Below are 15633 nucleotides of genomic sequence, written 5' to 3' on the forward strand. Positions count from 1 at the left end.
GAGGCTAAAGATACCTAGAGGATATCTTCCTTGGTTATTCATCTTTCTGAGGAGATTAGACTATGCAGGGACTGTCTGTAAAGAGTTAAAGGGGTCGTCCACTTTCAGCAAATAATTGATATTGTTTGTGTAATGAAAAGTTATACAATTTTCCAATATACTTTCTGTATCAATCCCTCACCGTTTTCTAGATCTGTGCTTGCTTTGTTTCTGTAGAACGCTTCTAAGTTTACACCCAGTGGGTATAATCTGTCCATGGTGACGTGATTGACATGCAGGAGCACAAGCTGTTATATCACACAGCTCCTATTACTCTCAGTGATAATGTCTTATGCTCCTGCGTCTCCATCACATCACATGGACAGATTCTATCTACTGGAAGCAAATAGAGAAGCGTTCTATAGAGGTACAGCAAGCAGAGATCTAGAAAACCAGGAGGAATTGATACAGAAATTATATTGAAAAATTGTATAACTTTTCATTAAACAAATAATATCAATTATTTACTTTAAGTGGCCAACCCCTTTAAGTCATTAGATACTTTATTAGGTTTCTTTATCTCTCAAATGTCAGTGGAGAACATGAAAGAAAGGTGATTTAGGCCCCATTAATACAAACAATATTTGGCCCGATCACACCTCCCTTAGATGTCTAATGAAGGCTGTCACATTTACTTACCTGGTCCTGTCGTAATCCCGCGGTGCGTTGTCCGACGAGGAATCGGGTCCAGGGCGATTCACTAAGATCGCGTGCCCGAGATCCTGCAGGGGTCGCTGCTGCTCCGAGATCCATCTGAGTTCACCTGCTTCTTCCTGGTGCATGTGAGTGCTTGATCTTGTGACACAATTCTTTTTTAAATTCCGTGTTTTTTCCGAATCCATCGGGTTGTCCGACGGCCACACGCCAGATTTCTGTCGCGTGCAAGCCCACACCGATGCACCACAATCCATTTGCGTGCGCCAAAGACCCGGGGCAATTCGGCGCAAAACGGAAATATCCGGGAAACCCGACAAAAGTGCGGCGTTCGGACCCTTAGTAAATGAGCCCCAATGGGGCAGATTTATCAAGCTGTCTGAAAGTCAGAACATTCCTAGTTGCTCATGGCAACCAATAACAGCTCCCCTTTAAAATATTCATGAGCACTGGTAAAATGAAAGCTGAGCTGTAATTGGTTTTTATGGGCAACTAGGAATATTCTGACTTTCAGACTGCTTGATTAATCTGCCCCAGTGTGTCACCGCAGCGCAAAGAATGACATGGCCACTTGGCCTTTCAATGGAGAGGTGAGGAGTGCTCACTCCCCATCCCTTCTCCACCTTAAATCCGGACTATTAATTTATAAAATTTCTAGTTGAAGGGGTACTCCCACAAGACAAGTTTCTTAAATATACTCAGGATAACAAAATAACACATTCTCTAACACTGTTATTAAGAAAAATACAGCTTGCGACAAAATTTGACAGTTAAATACCGCTCTCTGTCCAACTCGGTCAGACCGTGTGATTTTGTGAGTTCTAAATATTTTGCTCATCATACAATAAGTATTACCACCCTAATTGGTAAGTCACTAATGCCGCATTCACGGCATTACGTTCGGCGCACGGCCTATGTTACGGGGACCCTGTCAGTAGCCTGCTGCCTAGCCATTGCGTCTTCATCTCTTATGCAGTCTTCTATTCTTACTCTTGACTCTTGATTAGGGTCAGGATTTAGCAAGATGTAAGAATTTGGGGACTTCCAATAAAAAGCAATCTTCAGGCAGAAGAGGCAGGCGCAGGATAGCTAACCTTATAGAATAGTGTCACATACTAATACACAGAGATTCTCCATGTCAAGGGGGTAAGAAAAGTTATGTGTGGGATAAGGAAGACCCAGTAACTAGTATGTTATCTGCCATTGTCAAAATTGCTGACAACTGGTTGTAGGATTTGTTACCTAGTAAGAAGTCATACCAAGGCTAGCAGGAGGCCTCACCATCAACACTCCATTGAATCACTAATTATTTCCATTATCATCGTTTTACTGAATCAAAAATGGCAATAAATGAAGACGGAAAAATGAATATAGGACCAGAATGTAGAAGATGTGACTGTATGTCGTCTTCTTTTTACATGAGCAGCAGGTCCTATTGGGGACTGTATTGTTTGCAGATTGTCGGAGGCTGTTTATGTGTCATCTCCTGGCAAAAATCTCATTGATGCTGAGCCCTTTCTTGTGGATTAGTTCTCACATTAAATATGTAGAAGGCAGAAAAAAATTCAAGATACAGGATTTGAAAAGATTCTGCTCGGCATAAATTCCCCAGTTTTCCGGTGACAGGCTGATGCATGGATACTAAATCTCCTATAGGCGTTGTATAGGGACGGAGCAGAGTCAGGCATTTTAGGATTGTTTTATTCCTGGCATATTTTTTTCCTGCTCCAACTGGAAACAAAAGCTCTAACGGTGAGAAGAGACCACTAGGAGGAGGCTGCTATATCTAGAGCCAGCCAGTTTCATCCAGCATCAGCTGTCAGCGCAGGGCAGATCCAAGGTGGGCTGGAGAAGAGGAACGCTTCATCATATCATTCAGCCATTCACCTTATCATTCTCATTTTTGCAATTCAGAACTGAAAATAAATTAGACACATGTAACGCGATTTCATCAACATTTATTATTTACTTTGGTGAAACCGTGTACTCTAATAATTTAGGTATCAGAATCAGTGCAACCGAAGATGTGTCAGATCATAAAATTCTAATGGAATGTAAAAAAATTGAATCTGCATTGAAACTTTACAAATATGATGGATATTCTTGAAATATGATGGAGTTCCCTCTGCACTTACCAATGTGGAAAAACAGGCCTAGTTTTCTTTAGAACATATTTTTTCAGAGGACTGGTTAAAGGGAACCTGGCACCATGAAAATACAGTGACATCTGCAGGCAGGATGTTATAGAGTAGGAGGAGCTGAGAAGATTGTACATAGTGACCTATCTGCAGGATGTTATAGAGCAGGAGGAACTGATCAGATTGTACATAGTGACCTATCTTCAGGATGTTATAGAGCAGGATGACATGAGCAGATTGTACATAGGGTTCAATCTGCTGCCAGCATGTTATTGAGCAGTAGGATGTGAGCACATTGTACATATTCAATCTGCCGATAGCATGTTATAAAGCAGGAGGAGCTGAGAAAATTGTACATAGTGACCTATCCGCAGGCTGCATATTATAGCACAGAAAGAGCAGAGCAGATTGTACATAGTGTCTTATCTGCTGGAAACATGCACCATGTTAGCCTGCTGCAAACCAATAATGGTCTGTAGGTCAGACCTGTTCCATACTTGCAATTTCCATGTAAAGTTTTTTCTGGGATGTCTCCTATTCTGGAATTCTCTGATTTACAATAAATACTTAAAGGGGTTGGTCACTTTATCTCATGTGTAGTGTGTGTGTGTGTGTGTGTGTAGTGTGTGAGTGGGGGGGGGGGCGGGATATTAGGTAATTTACCAATATACATCTATTAATAGTTCTGCACCACCTTCTTGATAAATAAATTGAAGCCTCCTGTCATCAGACAGACATTTCTGACCATAAAATGGCAGCAGATGGAGGGTCATGTGATCTCTATCTGTCCATGAACAATCGCCCTCCATCTGCCGCCATTTTATGGACAGGAATGTTTCACTGATGAGGTTAAAACTCAGGAGGCTTCACTTTACATATCAGGAAAGTGGTGCAGAACTATTAGATGTACGGTATATTGGTAAATTACCTAATGTCCTGCTTCCCCGCACTTACACACATTACAGAAAACATAAGGTAAAGTGGCCAACCCCTTTAATGAGTATGTAACATCACTGGATTCTGGACACCAGCTTCTCAGATTAATTTATAAACATCATTTTTTGACATAAAAGAAAATACTCATTTTACAGAAACATAGGGGACTGGTAACAAAAGAGACCATGACCAAAAGATTATCAAAGGGAGATTTTTAACTAAACCTTTATTGACACTTTTTAATTCTACACCAGATTGCTACTTTAAATTGTCACTAACGTCTCAAAAATGTTTGGAATAAATCACTTCACATGACAGGAAATTCGGTAATTTATTTTAGATAGGGCTGCATGGTGGCTGAGTAGCATTTTTGCCTTGCAGCACTGGGGTCCTGGGTTCAAATCCCACCCAGGTCAACATCTGCAAAGAGTTTGTATGTTCTCTCCATGTTTGCATGGGTTTCCTCCGGGTCCTCCAGTTTCCTCCCACACTCCAAAACATGCTGGTAGGGTGATTAGATTGTGAGCCCCATGGGGACAGGGACCAATTTGGCAAAACTTTGTTATTGCGCTGCATAATCTGAGTTCGCTATATAAAGAATTATTATTATTATTATTAGATGAGAAATGTGCCTCCTTGTCCACTTACTTTGGCTCTTATTATCCTCCCTACCTCCTTAATCTGTTTTTTAGAAGGTCAATTCCATCTTAGTTGGAAGATAGACAGAAGCTTCTTGGGGAAGACTTATCACGGCTTGTGCGCCAGTTTCTTTTCACTCCTTGAAATAAGAGCAATTCCTTGCGCACCGCCTGGAATTGCGATTACTCTTCCCCATAAGCCACTTTCACACCAAGTGTGTGTAGAGAGATGTGAAGAGGCCCATGCCGGGCAGCGAAGTTAGCCAGCACAGGGCAGGAACTTCCTGGGCACTAGCTATAACATGTGCCTGTTCTGGCAAAGGTTAGGCTACATGCACACTGCCGTGAGCCCGCCACACCGTAGCACGGCGGGCACACGGCAGCGCGGGGAGAGGAGGAGGAGGTGAGCGCAGCGCACCCCCGCCCCTCTCCATAGCGATATATGGCCGCGGCGCCGTAATACGGGAAAAGATAGGACATGTTCTATCTTTTCCCGGGCTACGGAGCGGTACAGTGCCGCACGTGTGCTGCACCGTACCGCTCCTATACAGGGCCGTAAGCCCATAGAAGTGTATGGGGGACATATATCGGCCACATATACGTCGGCCGTATATACGTCCCCCATACTGTAGTGTGAATGTAGCCTTATACTGCAATTCTACCAACCCCCAGATATATCAGGAAGTCAAAGCCTCCTGATATATCCAACACAGAGGAAAGGGGACGATGCGTATGATAAATCCCCCCATTGAGTTGTCTTAGTTCTGATAGTTTTGTCACCAGGATCCAGTACTGTATATCTTATGTTCACCTAAAGCAACATGGAAAAATACCATTGCTAATGTTATGTGCTATAACAGCAACAGCAATAATAATCCTGAAGGTTATACGGTCACCCAGTTAACACATCTGTCATCAGAACTAAATTAAATAGTTCAAAATAGGTGACTGCTTACATAACTACTTGACACCATTAAAAAGGGTGTGGCTTACTAGCTACCTATAGCTACTTATCTGGAGGGTGTAGTCTGTGGCACCTATATGTTTTGTGTTGTACACTATTGGCCAGGATAGTATAAATTACAAGTCACACTAATAAAAATGGTAATGTATGTTTTTCTTAACCTTGGATTTGCTCAGGATTTTAAGTAAAGGTTGTAAATTCTTACAGCAAAGAAAACAACATAAATGACCCGGGGGCACTGTAGTGGAAACTCTGCATCTTGTAGATTTAACCTCTCCCAAAAATTTTCCATTCCAAGATCTTAGCAGAGTCCTCATAGAATGATAAAGTGTTACTATAGGAAGAATCTACCTGCACTGTATAATGCTAATGGTCATACTAAAAATAATGAATAATAGCCTTTTTGATCTAACTCTTTAGGTTAAAGAGTATATGTCATTTCAAATGTTTTTTTGGGAATTATTAGTTTATGTGAATATAAAACTTTCTGATTTATCCCAAATTACACTGTCTCCTGTAATCAGCCCTTATCCTGTCTGCTAAACTGCTCAGCTTACCTACAGGGCTGAACCTAAACTTTCTGTAGGCTGAAGAAAAATAGAGTTTCCCCCCTTCTCTGCCCCATTTTAATATATTAGAATTTTTTTTAGTAAGTAGGTTCTCCATGAAGTGTCTCACACCCATGCTGACATGAGGTGTAAAGAGAAACTACTTTTAAGTGTCTGTTTCTGCTTTACAGCAGGTGACTGCACCCCTCATGCTGCCCCTTATCTTGATGCAGGTTCTGCTGCCTGAGGCAGGAGGCTCTATTTGGCTCATGGCTGCTGCACTCCTACTTACATATTGGGGCTCATTTACTAAGGGTCGCAGATTGCACTTTCGTCAGACTGTTTGCCGCATTGGGGATTGCACGTCTTAGACAGGTATTTAACAAGTGTCTGCACTGGAATTTTGGGGCAGCTGCGCTGGCTTCCATGCGACACAAATCGGGGGGCGGGCTGTCGGACGATCCGACTGATTCGGACTGAGGGAAGGATTTTCCTTTCAAATTGAGTCGTAAGCCCAAGCACTTACATGCACCACTAAAAAGATGGTGAACTCTGTAGGACCTGAGCAGGGAAGCGACACATGCAGGATATCGGGCGCACGATCTTAGTGAATCGCAGCAGAGTGCATTTTATAGGGACAATTCTGTGAACTCCAGTGAACGGGTAAGTAAATGTGCCCCAAAATGTGTATTTTGCAAGCATGGGAAATGGAGTGAGAAGCATGCAGGCACACAGGTGCGTTTATCAGGGCTTCTATGATGGTTGCTGGCGCAGAAGCACTGAAATAATTGCAATTTTTTTGGAGTAAGTGTCCCTGGTTTATAATGATGGATTTTGATGGATTTTCAAACATACAATGCCAGAATTGGCGATTTTATTTTCATTCCAAGTCTGAAAGAGTTAATAATCAATATGATATAGCAACCCCAATATGATACCATTCAACTATACAATGAATCACTAAAAAAGGCCTCAAGGGGCTCCATGCAGAGAAAAATGAAGAAGATTTATATCAAAATGCAACAATGAAAATGATTCCATGTTCTGAAGACCAACACTGCCTGTGTCTGTAAGGGTTAACCAATAGAAGGTGTTTGTCCTTTGTATCCAGTGTAACCTCTTCCCAGTACATAACCTGCTGCCTTTTATACAATGTTATTCATGTTTTGTATTATCTCTGTTCAGATCGGCTTCTCTTCCGGACTTATTATTAACTAAAGCAGAAATATCATTTGTCTGGAAAGATCGCCTCACAAATATTATATTAATCCATATTTAATGGAGAAGAATAACTAGAGGCAGGCAAATTAGTGGAAGGTTATTGTCAGATAGGCTAAAGATAGAAACCTAAGGAGCCTGGCCTGGATACCAGGAGATAATCAGGAACATACTTAGATACATTTTGTTTTCTAGGCGACTCTTCAAGCTGCATGTTGTTTAGAGATCATTAGGTTTTATATATTAAATAAGTAAGTATATACTGCCCATAATTCTCAGTCACCTAAAACTAACTATTTACCTGTGAGATGCCTGTACCTATATTAAAGGGGGTTTGTCCATAGCGTAGGTGTATGGTCTAAGGCAGTGGTGGCGAACCTATGGCACGGGTGCCAGAGGTGGCACTCGGAGCCCTCTTTTTGGGCACCCAAGCCATCAACATAGCACTCGACATAGAACTCAAAGAATCATCCTGCAGTCCCAGGAGACTCAAGAAATGCTGCTCTCAGTGCTATTTTAAAGCTACACATTCTTGATTGCTTGGGAATGCAGGAAGAGGTAGAACATGGAGGATTATCTTTAGAGCTTCTCTAGGCCCCACATTTTTTCCTGTACAGGAGGACCATGGCGAGATGCTACAACATTAGTCAAAATTTGCCCTTCTTCTTTCAACTGTTTTGTTGTCCTCAAGAGGCCAATATGGCCAATATGGAACAGGTAGCAATAAATTACTACTTAAATTGCCGTGCTGGCACTTTGCAATAAATAATTGTGTTTTGGTTGTAGTTTGGGGCACCCTGTCCCTAAAAGGTTCGCCATCACTGGTCTAAGGTGTCACCCATATCTTACTTACAATGGTAACGTTTCTCAGTGGTCTGGAGGAGCAGTAGGACTCAGGACTTCCTGTGTCCTGCTGGCTTGATGGTGGAGGCCGCACAGTCATTGCTGTATACAAACCTCCCAAGTGAAAGAGGAAGAAAAGATGCGGCGTAAGCAAACGGAACGTTACAGGAAGTCCAAGGTCCTGCTGCTGGCGGGATGTGTGACCCGCTTCAGTCTTGTAGTCTTGCAAAATGGAGATATGGCCGTGAAAAATAGCCAAAAAAAGCTGCACACACAACCACAGAAGTGATAGATAAATCAGAGGTAAATGTTTTGTACATTGGGCCCTAGTAACTATACAGTGAACTTTTTACTGCCTAGGGCCCTGTATACCAATGCAATCCTAATCCATTACACATCCATATGTACTTTGGGTCCTCCCAGTACATTTTTGCGAAAATACCTTAATATAAAATGATATGTACATGAAGGTACAGTAGTCCAACATTTGATCCTTATTTCAGCTGTGGACATGAAACCTGTTTCCTGAAGAAAGGAAACTCAGTTTATTTGTGCTGGTCATTTATCAAAAAGAATTCTAGGGAAGTGTAGAGAAGCGATCCATAACAGCTGACTTTTTGTATTTTCCAGTTCTCACTTTTCAATAACAAAAATAAAGTCGGTAGTTTTATCTGGACATTTTCATTACTTCCTCTTTGGACTAGCTTTGAAAATCTTGTGTATGTTCCAAAGGCAGTAAAATTTCCATAATGTCAATAGGGAACTGTTTAGAGGAACGGAGCTGCCTGGTATTTAATGGTTATTCTGGATGTTTTTTTTACTGACATTTGAAGGGGTTTCCTGGAATTGTGACTGATGACCAATTGGCCAGTACACAAACCATGGAGATCACTGCTTCTGGTTCTGTGCTCTGTATGTAACCAGCACAGATGATTGGTAAAGTGCGTTTATTCACATGCAAAGATAAGTAGATGTATAGAATGAATAAGAATTAATGAAATTATGAGTAAATCTGTGCAATTATGCCCTTAAGCACTACCTTTGTAAATGTTCAGATTTACTTGTCTGTGAGTCACTAGCTGTGCTGTTTTTCAGTGGTTGACCAATTCCCTAGGTAAAGCCATGGCACATCATAGTGTTATATGATACAAGGTGTCCCTGCTTCCCACAGAACAACAGCACTGTACTGTGATCATGCTGTAATATGCTGAGTGAATAAAAAACTATTTTTTTTTTACACCAAGCTACTTTTTGGAGTGCTATTACCTCTTTTCTTTGGACTGATCATGACTACAGTTTGTTATAGCTGTTTTGCTGGGAAGAAGGGACTCCTAGTTTCATATATCACTATGATGATCAGAATCTCATCCCCTGGCACTCTGGATGGATTGTGGAATAGGACACAAAACAGTTGTCTGAATGAGCCATTACTGTACTACACTGTAAACAATACAATCCCTAAAAACAAATAGGAGAATGAAAATGAATACAGACAGTCTCCGAATTAACGACGCCCGACTTACAGCTGAACACTAGCTACAGATGGACCTCTCTGCCCTCCGTGACCTCGGGATGTTACTTTAGTCCCAGGCTGCAACGATCAACTGTAAGATGTCTGCAATGAAGCTTTATTGATAACCATTGTTCCCATGACAGCACAAAATTTTGAAAAGCCATTTGTCACAGGGACTAAAAAAAATTTGCCCTGAGCTACAATTACAAAATATACTTGTTCTGGCTTAAATACAAATTAAAATGAAGAGCAAACCTAAAGAACCTCTATTGTATATAACCCAGGGATTGCCTGGTACATGAGAATTTTGGTGGCCTACAAATGTACAACTCATCCCAAAAATCATGCCTACAAAAGATATGGATCTCCAATATGTATAGCAGATCAATAGGATATATATATATATATATATATATATATATATATATATATACAGTATACACAGACATACTGTATATTCCACCTACACCTATACCATTTTAAGGATACCTGATACCTGCTGCAGATTGGGAAATAGAATCAAAAAGGCCATGGGATACTGTCATCAGATGAAAATGTGTGTCCTGATGACATGTTTGCTTCTAAGTGCATTGGTCATAAAGACTGAGTTAGTAAAACATTCCTGTTGTTATAGACTTGTTTTTTACATTTACAATAAATGGCGATTCAACCTCTCATGGAAAGTTTTAGACATTGACATACATTTATCTACAACAAATGTAGGGATGACTGCAATACTTGAAAGACAACCACAAAAATATTTTCCAAAGAAATATTCAAACAAAGAAGAGAATTTTTACCATAACACACACAACATCTTCTTTAACACTGTACAAGGTAGAGCTGAGATCAGTCAGGTCCTTTGTTCTGTGCAATAATTAGAAATTGTTGACAAATGCTTACCACACTATCACAGCCGTATGCTGACCCGCATGTCCTCTCACATGACTATTCTTTTCCAGTAAAAGTCACAGAACTCGGCCAAGCTAGATATGGATCAGTGTTGATTAATATGTTATGTTAATATAATCCTGGGCCTAGAAAACACACACACATATACAAACATATTAGGGTCAGTTACAGTAAATCTACATGCAAGTTTGTTCAAGGACTTACCAAAAATTTCCCTACCAGACCACCCCCCCACCACCAATTCCAAATGCCAACAATTTTTGAAGGCAATCTATCATCAGGATCACACATTTTCACCTAATGACTGGTACCCTTATTCCCAATTTCCTGTTATCATTAACAGTAATCGTTCAACTAACTTATAAAAGTATATAAAAATTGTATCTGGCTTCCTGCCAGCAAACTGTGTAGGTGTGACTGCAATCATCATAATTATCTGCTCTGCTAGAACTGGCTCTATTCTCCCTCCCATCTCCAAGCTGCTCTCCAAGCAGATCTCTGTCAGCTCATGTCTGTAGGATGAGCGGAACCAGGCGGAACTGGGGACATAATAAATTATAGGACAAGGCTCTCTGAGGCTTATTAGAACTCTAAATTTTCACAATCGCAGTGTTTAGAGCAATAATTAAAGAAGTCCTAAAGAGCATCATTCCTCAGGAACTTCTTAGTAGAACACATCTCCTGTCAGTAAAACCGATGGTAGATGTCCCTTGAATCCCAGCCGGTACTGTATGACTGTAAATTGTTGTGGGATGAATTTCTATAACCTCAATTTATTAGCCGATTTGTCTGGTGTGGATGACCCTCATTACACCCCTGGTAAAATAAAACATTTTAGGCTGTGTTCTTCTCAAGCTCATCTTTCTCTTCTTTGGCCCATTGCAGTATATAGAAGTAAGAGCCGTAGCCCGATGTGACACCTTTGTCATATTATTTGGAGTGCTAATCTGTTAGCAGGACCCTCCACTGCACAATAATATATCTGCTGGACTCTCATTGTCCCTTTTTTGCTATCACAGGCAAATTTAGTTTTTGTTTAGACATGAACTTGAATACTTTTGAGGCTGAAAAACAACCGTGCCGTGGCATGTTACTGGGCTTATCTAATCAGAAGTAAGACTACATTAATCCAATTACCTCTGGGTAAGCTAGTTCACGGCATTTTTCATTCAGATGAGTCTCCTGTGGTCTCTGGACTCTCCAACTGTGATTTCTGATAGAGGGAAAACCATTTTCTCATGTTTTTATGGTAAATCCTATAACAATGTTCTTAATTACCGTAATAGAGACAGAAAACTCACTTATAAATGCATTTCGTTTGTTCTTTTCAGGACTCTTTGTATTACATTATTCACTTTGCAGGTTGGTTGGACACATATTAAATAGTTTTACTGAGTTGATTACAAAATGAGATGTTGTAGTAAAGTCACCAAAGAATATATATTCATATTTAATCCTCTACTGCCCCGGTGTAACTACTCTGCCCTCTCTGCCACACTTTGTTTACTTGCCCGGGGACACCCACATGACACTTGTGGTATACAGTGGCCATTCCCAAATCAGATCTGTTTTATATAGTTCAGTAATTTGGAGGCCATACCTAGCTCCTACTTCAAAAAAAGGACACATAGAAGTTTGTTGGGTTTTCAACTCAAATAATAAACACCTATGGATATATAGAAGTCACTGGCACCTGATAAGGCTATCACAAGGGCATGACATAAAGTTATATGGGGAATTTATCAAGCCCTCAGCCCAGCCCCACTGGTGTAGAGTAGCTAGATGGTACTTTATGAACAGTTTTTTCTTTCTGGCAGAGAACTAATTTGTTTACTTATCACAGGGAACATTTTCTAAAAATACTTAATGGTTAATATTGCAGAGCCTGAGGGTGTGCATTTGATTATTGGTCCAATATGGTTCATTCCCCTCAGTCTTTATTCACATTTGAAATAGGTCTCTTCTTATTCTAATCTATTATATAAGCAATAACAATAAAGAAGCCCGGAATTTCTAAAATGGCACACACCTTAGGGAGTCTAGAGGAACCCACTGACTGTAATGAAGTCCCCGACTTAAGGACATCCAACTTACAGACGACCCCTAGTTACAGTCGGACCTCTCTGACCACTGTGACCTCTGGTGAAGCTCTCTGGATGTAACTTTAGTCCCAGACTGCAATGATCAGCTGTGAGGTGTCTGTAATGAAGCTTTACTGATAATCCTTGGTCCCATTACAGCACAAAACCTTGAAAATGTAATTGTTACAGGAATAAAAAATGTTTTTTGTTTGGAGTTATAATAATAAAATGTAACAGTCCCGAATTACATACAAATTCAACTTTAAGGACATCTACCACCAGGATGAAAGACTGTATGCAAATGAGTTTGATGGGGCTCCAGGCTCCACTGGCACCTATGGAGCTTAGAGCCCCTCAGGCTCATTTGCACACGATCCTTCATCCTGGTGGTAGATGCCCTTTAAGAACAAACCTAAAGAACTTATTTTGTAAGTAACCCGGGGACTGTCTTTACTCAACTTATAGAGAATGTGGCTCATCACTACCAATTTCCTTGTAATGTATATAATGAAGTCATTGGTATGTTCAGTGTTATTACATTGCTGATGAACTCTTGCCCTTACAATGTAATATCTTTATTAATGGCGTTTGTGTTCTGTTGTAGATCTCATTTCTGGCCTCTGCTTACATTAGCCCTGAGCTCTCCAATGAAAGCTGTGCAGGATTAGCCTCTATCACACACTATTTCTACCTCTGTCAGTTTGTCTGGATGCTTATTCAGGTGAGTGAAAATCCTATGTCACACATAATGGCGCTTTATGAATACTAGTGTCAGATAATAAAGTATAGCATGTATGAATAGGCTCAGAATAGAATATAGTATTATATAACTGATGAGGGTCGGATTAGAACAGGTACAAAACAGAATATGTTATATTGTGGCAGAACAACAATGGTAGCTATAAAGGGTGCCCAGGCCTTGGCATCTAAAGTGACTTTGAGACTCCTTTTACACATATGAGTATTCTAAACATTGTCAGATTTCCTTATCATTCCTCCCACACAACTGCTTGGGGACCCTGGAGACAAGATGACCCCAAACAGTGGTGGAATGAAAGCTTAATAGAAGGGCTGGTGGAATAACAGCCGGTTCAGGAAGACAAGGAAGGGTTGGATGAGAACCGGCATCTTCCCAGTCTGGTCTGATGCTAAGTTGCTCACTGTTATCTTCTTCCATCTCCTCTCAGGGTAGTTAGGGTTTAGTTGGGGAGTATCATGGGGCAGACTTTAGCATTACTGGTTCCCGAAGACGTGACTGGTGCTTGGTGCCGCTAGAATTACAAATTAAAATTTTACATGAGGGACCTGATCAAGATAATAATAATAATAATAATCTTTATTTATATAGCGCCATCAAATTAAGATTTTGTATTGGGATCCTGGACCCCAGTAGTTTCTTCCCTGTGGCTCCACAGTGTTACTACCCTAAAACTACCATCATTCTCTCTGGCAGCCCCAACCAGCAATGGCCAAGGCCTGCTGCGAGTTTTAGGCTTGCATCAGTAAACTGAAGCAGATATGTTTCAGTATATAGTGTATGACTAAACACTAGACTTGTATAGCAGTTATAGTTCTTAGCTGTCCATATCAAAAGGATTTTGTAGAAAGATGGCCACAAATAAGTTAAAGTGACAATAATGTTTATACAATTTCTTTGTTAATTGGTAAAGGCTCATTTACATGATATGATGTGGGCTTAACTAAAATTCATATCAAGGTCGGATCCAGGCATTACACACTAAGCCTAAGGCTTGGTTCACATGTGAGTGATGTAACTCGCTCTTAGGGATTAATTCACACACAGTATGCCCGCCGTGTACTGGAGGTGAGGAGGAGTTGACCCCTCCTCCCTCCATAGGAAACAGCGGCACACGGCCGCACACTGGCAGAAAGACAGAGCATGCTCTATCTTTTTGCGGTGTGGGGCGCGGATCAGTGCCACACATGTGTGACACTATACCCCCGCCGGGCCGCCATTGCTGTCTATGGGGCCATCTTGCGGCTGCATGTACGTCCCCATGAACGGCCGTGTGAATGAGCCCTTATACTAACAGTTAGGACCTCAGTGGAGGCCAGGAATGGATGCAATACAGTTGTTGCTTATCCAACAGGAGTAGGATGGAAATATGTAGAATTTTTACAACCAGTGTTTCTTTCTCGATGCGACATATACTAGATATAAAGAATCCTCGTCTGCTAGTACATGTCCATGCATACACTCAGTGTATACTCTGAGAGCTTTCCTCATTGGTCCCCATTACAATGATTGCAAAATGGAAATAGCTGCTGAATAACACAGATAAACCTGCTACTGTATACTGTTAATTGCATCATATGAAGAAAAGAAATCTGCCCATGTAACAATACATTAGGGCTTATCCAACTATTCATCTTCCCTCAATAATACACGTATATGTGATGCATCTATCTACCAGAAGAGTATTTGTATTCCATGCCATAAGGTGACATTTTCACTGTTATACTGAAATATCATGGCATCTCCTGGAAATATCATTGGGGAGTTAATTGTGTTGTAAGTAATGTACATGACATATTGTTTTAATACTGCACAATGTACTTGTGGTTGGTATCTCACCTTGTAAGGTGGAATTTAGATAAGATGTCCAGTAACAGTCAGAACCTGCCCATATGACGTCTGTCCATGTAGAATATTATTTACTTATATATTATTTTATATAATATGTTTGCAGAGCTTTTATGTCAGCTCTGTGAAACACAAAAAGTCCCAAAGATAAAAAATAGCTTCATATAAAAACACATTGTGCAAATATAGCATTCAATCACATTGGGGTAGATGCAGGGCTAGCGCCAGCACTGGGCGTATCTGGGCAAGTGCCGGGGCCCTGAGCTGCTGGGAGGCCCACATTAGGCTCTACATAAGGGATCCATGGAGGTGAGAGGGGCTGTATCTAATGTATCCTTCGGGGTGAGTGGGCTGTAAATAAAATAACCATGAAGGGCTGTATATAAAATAACCATGAGGGGGCTGTATATAAAATAACCATGAGGGGGCTGTATATAGAATAACCATGAGGAGGCTGTATATAGAATAACCTTGAGGAGGCTGTATATGAAATAACCATGAGGGGGCTGTATATAAAATAACCATGAAGGGCTGTATATAAAAT

The 15633-nt window shown here is 40.8% G+C and overlaps 1 protein-coding gene across 6 annotated transcripts in view; it reads left to right on the forward strand.

Moving 5' to 3' along the window:
• Positions 1-15633, forward strand: part of ADGRV1 (adhesion G protein-coupled receptor V1) — a 270179-nt gene that overhangs the window by 201193 nt on the left and 53353 nt on the right. For all 6 annotated transcript variants that reach the window (XM_072139515.1, XM_072139520.1, XM_072139525.1 and 3 more), the window contains one exon: positions 13089-13205. In XM_072139515.1, the coding sequence (XP_071995616.1) occupies positions 13089-13205 (117 nt within the window). The remainder of the gene's footprint in view (positions 1-13088; positions 13206-15633) is intronic.

Source organism: Engystomops pustulosus, chromosome 1 (genome assembly GCF_040894005.1).
Source record: "Engystomops pustulosus chromosome 1, aEngPut4.maternal, whole genome shotgun sequence".
NCBI classification, from domain to species: Eukaryota; Metazoa; Chordata; class Amphibia; order Anura; family Leptodactylidae; genus Engystomops; species Engystomops pustulosus.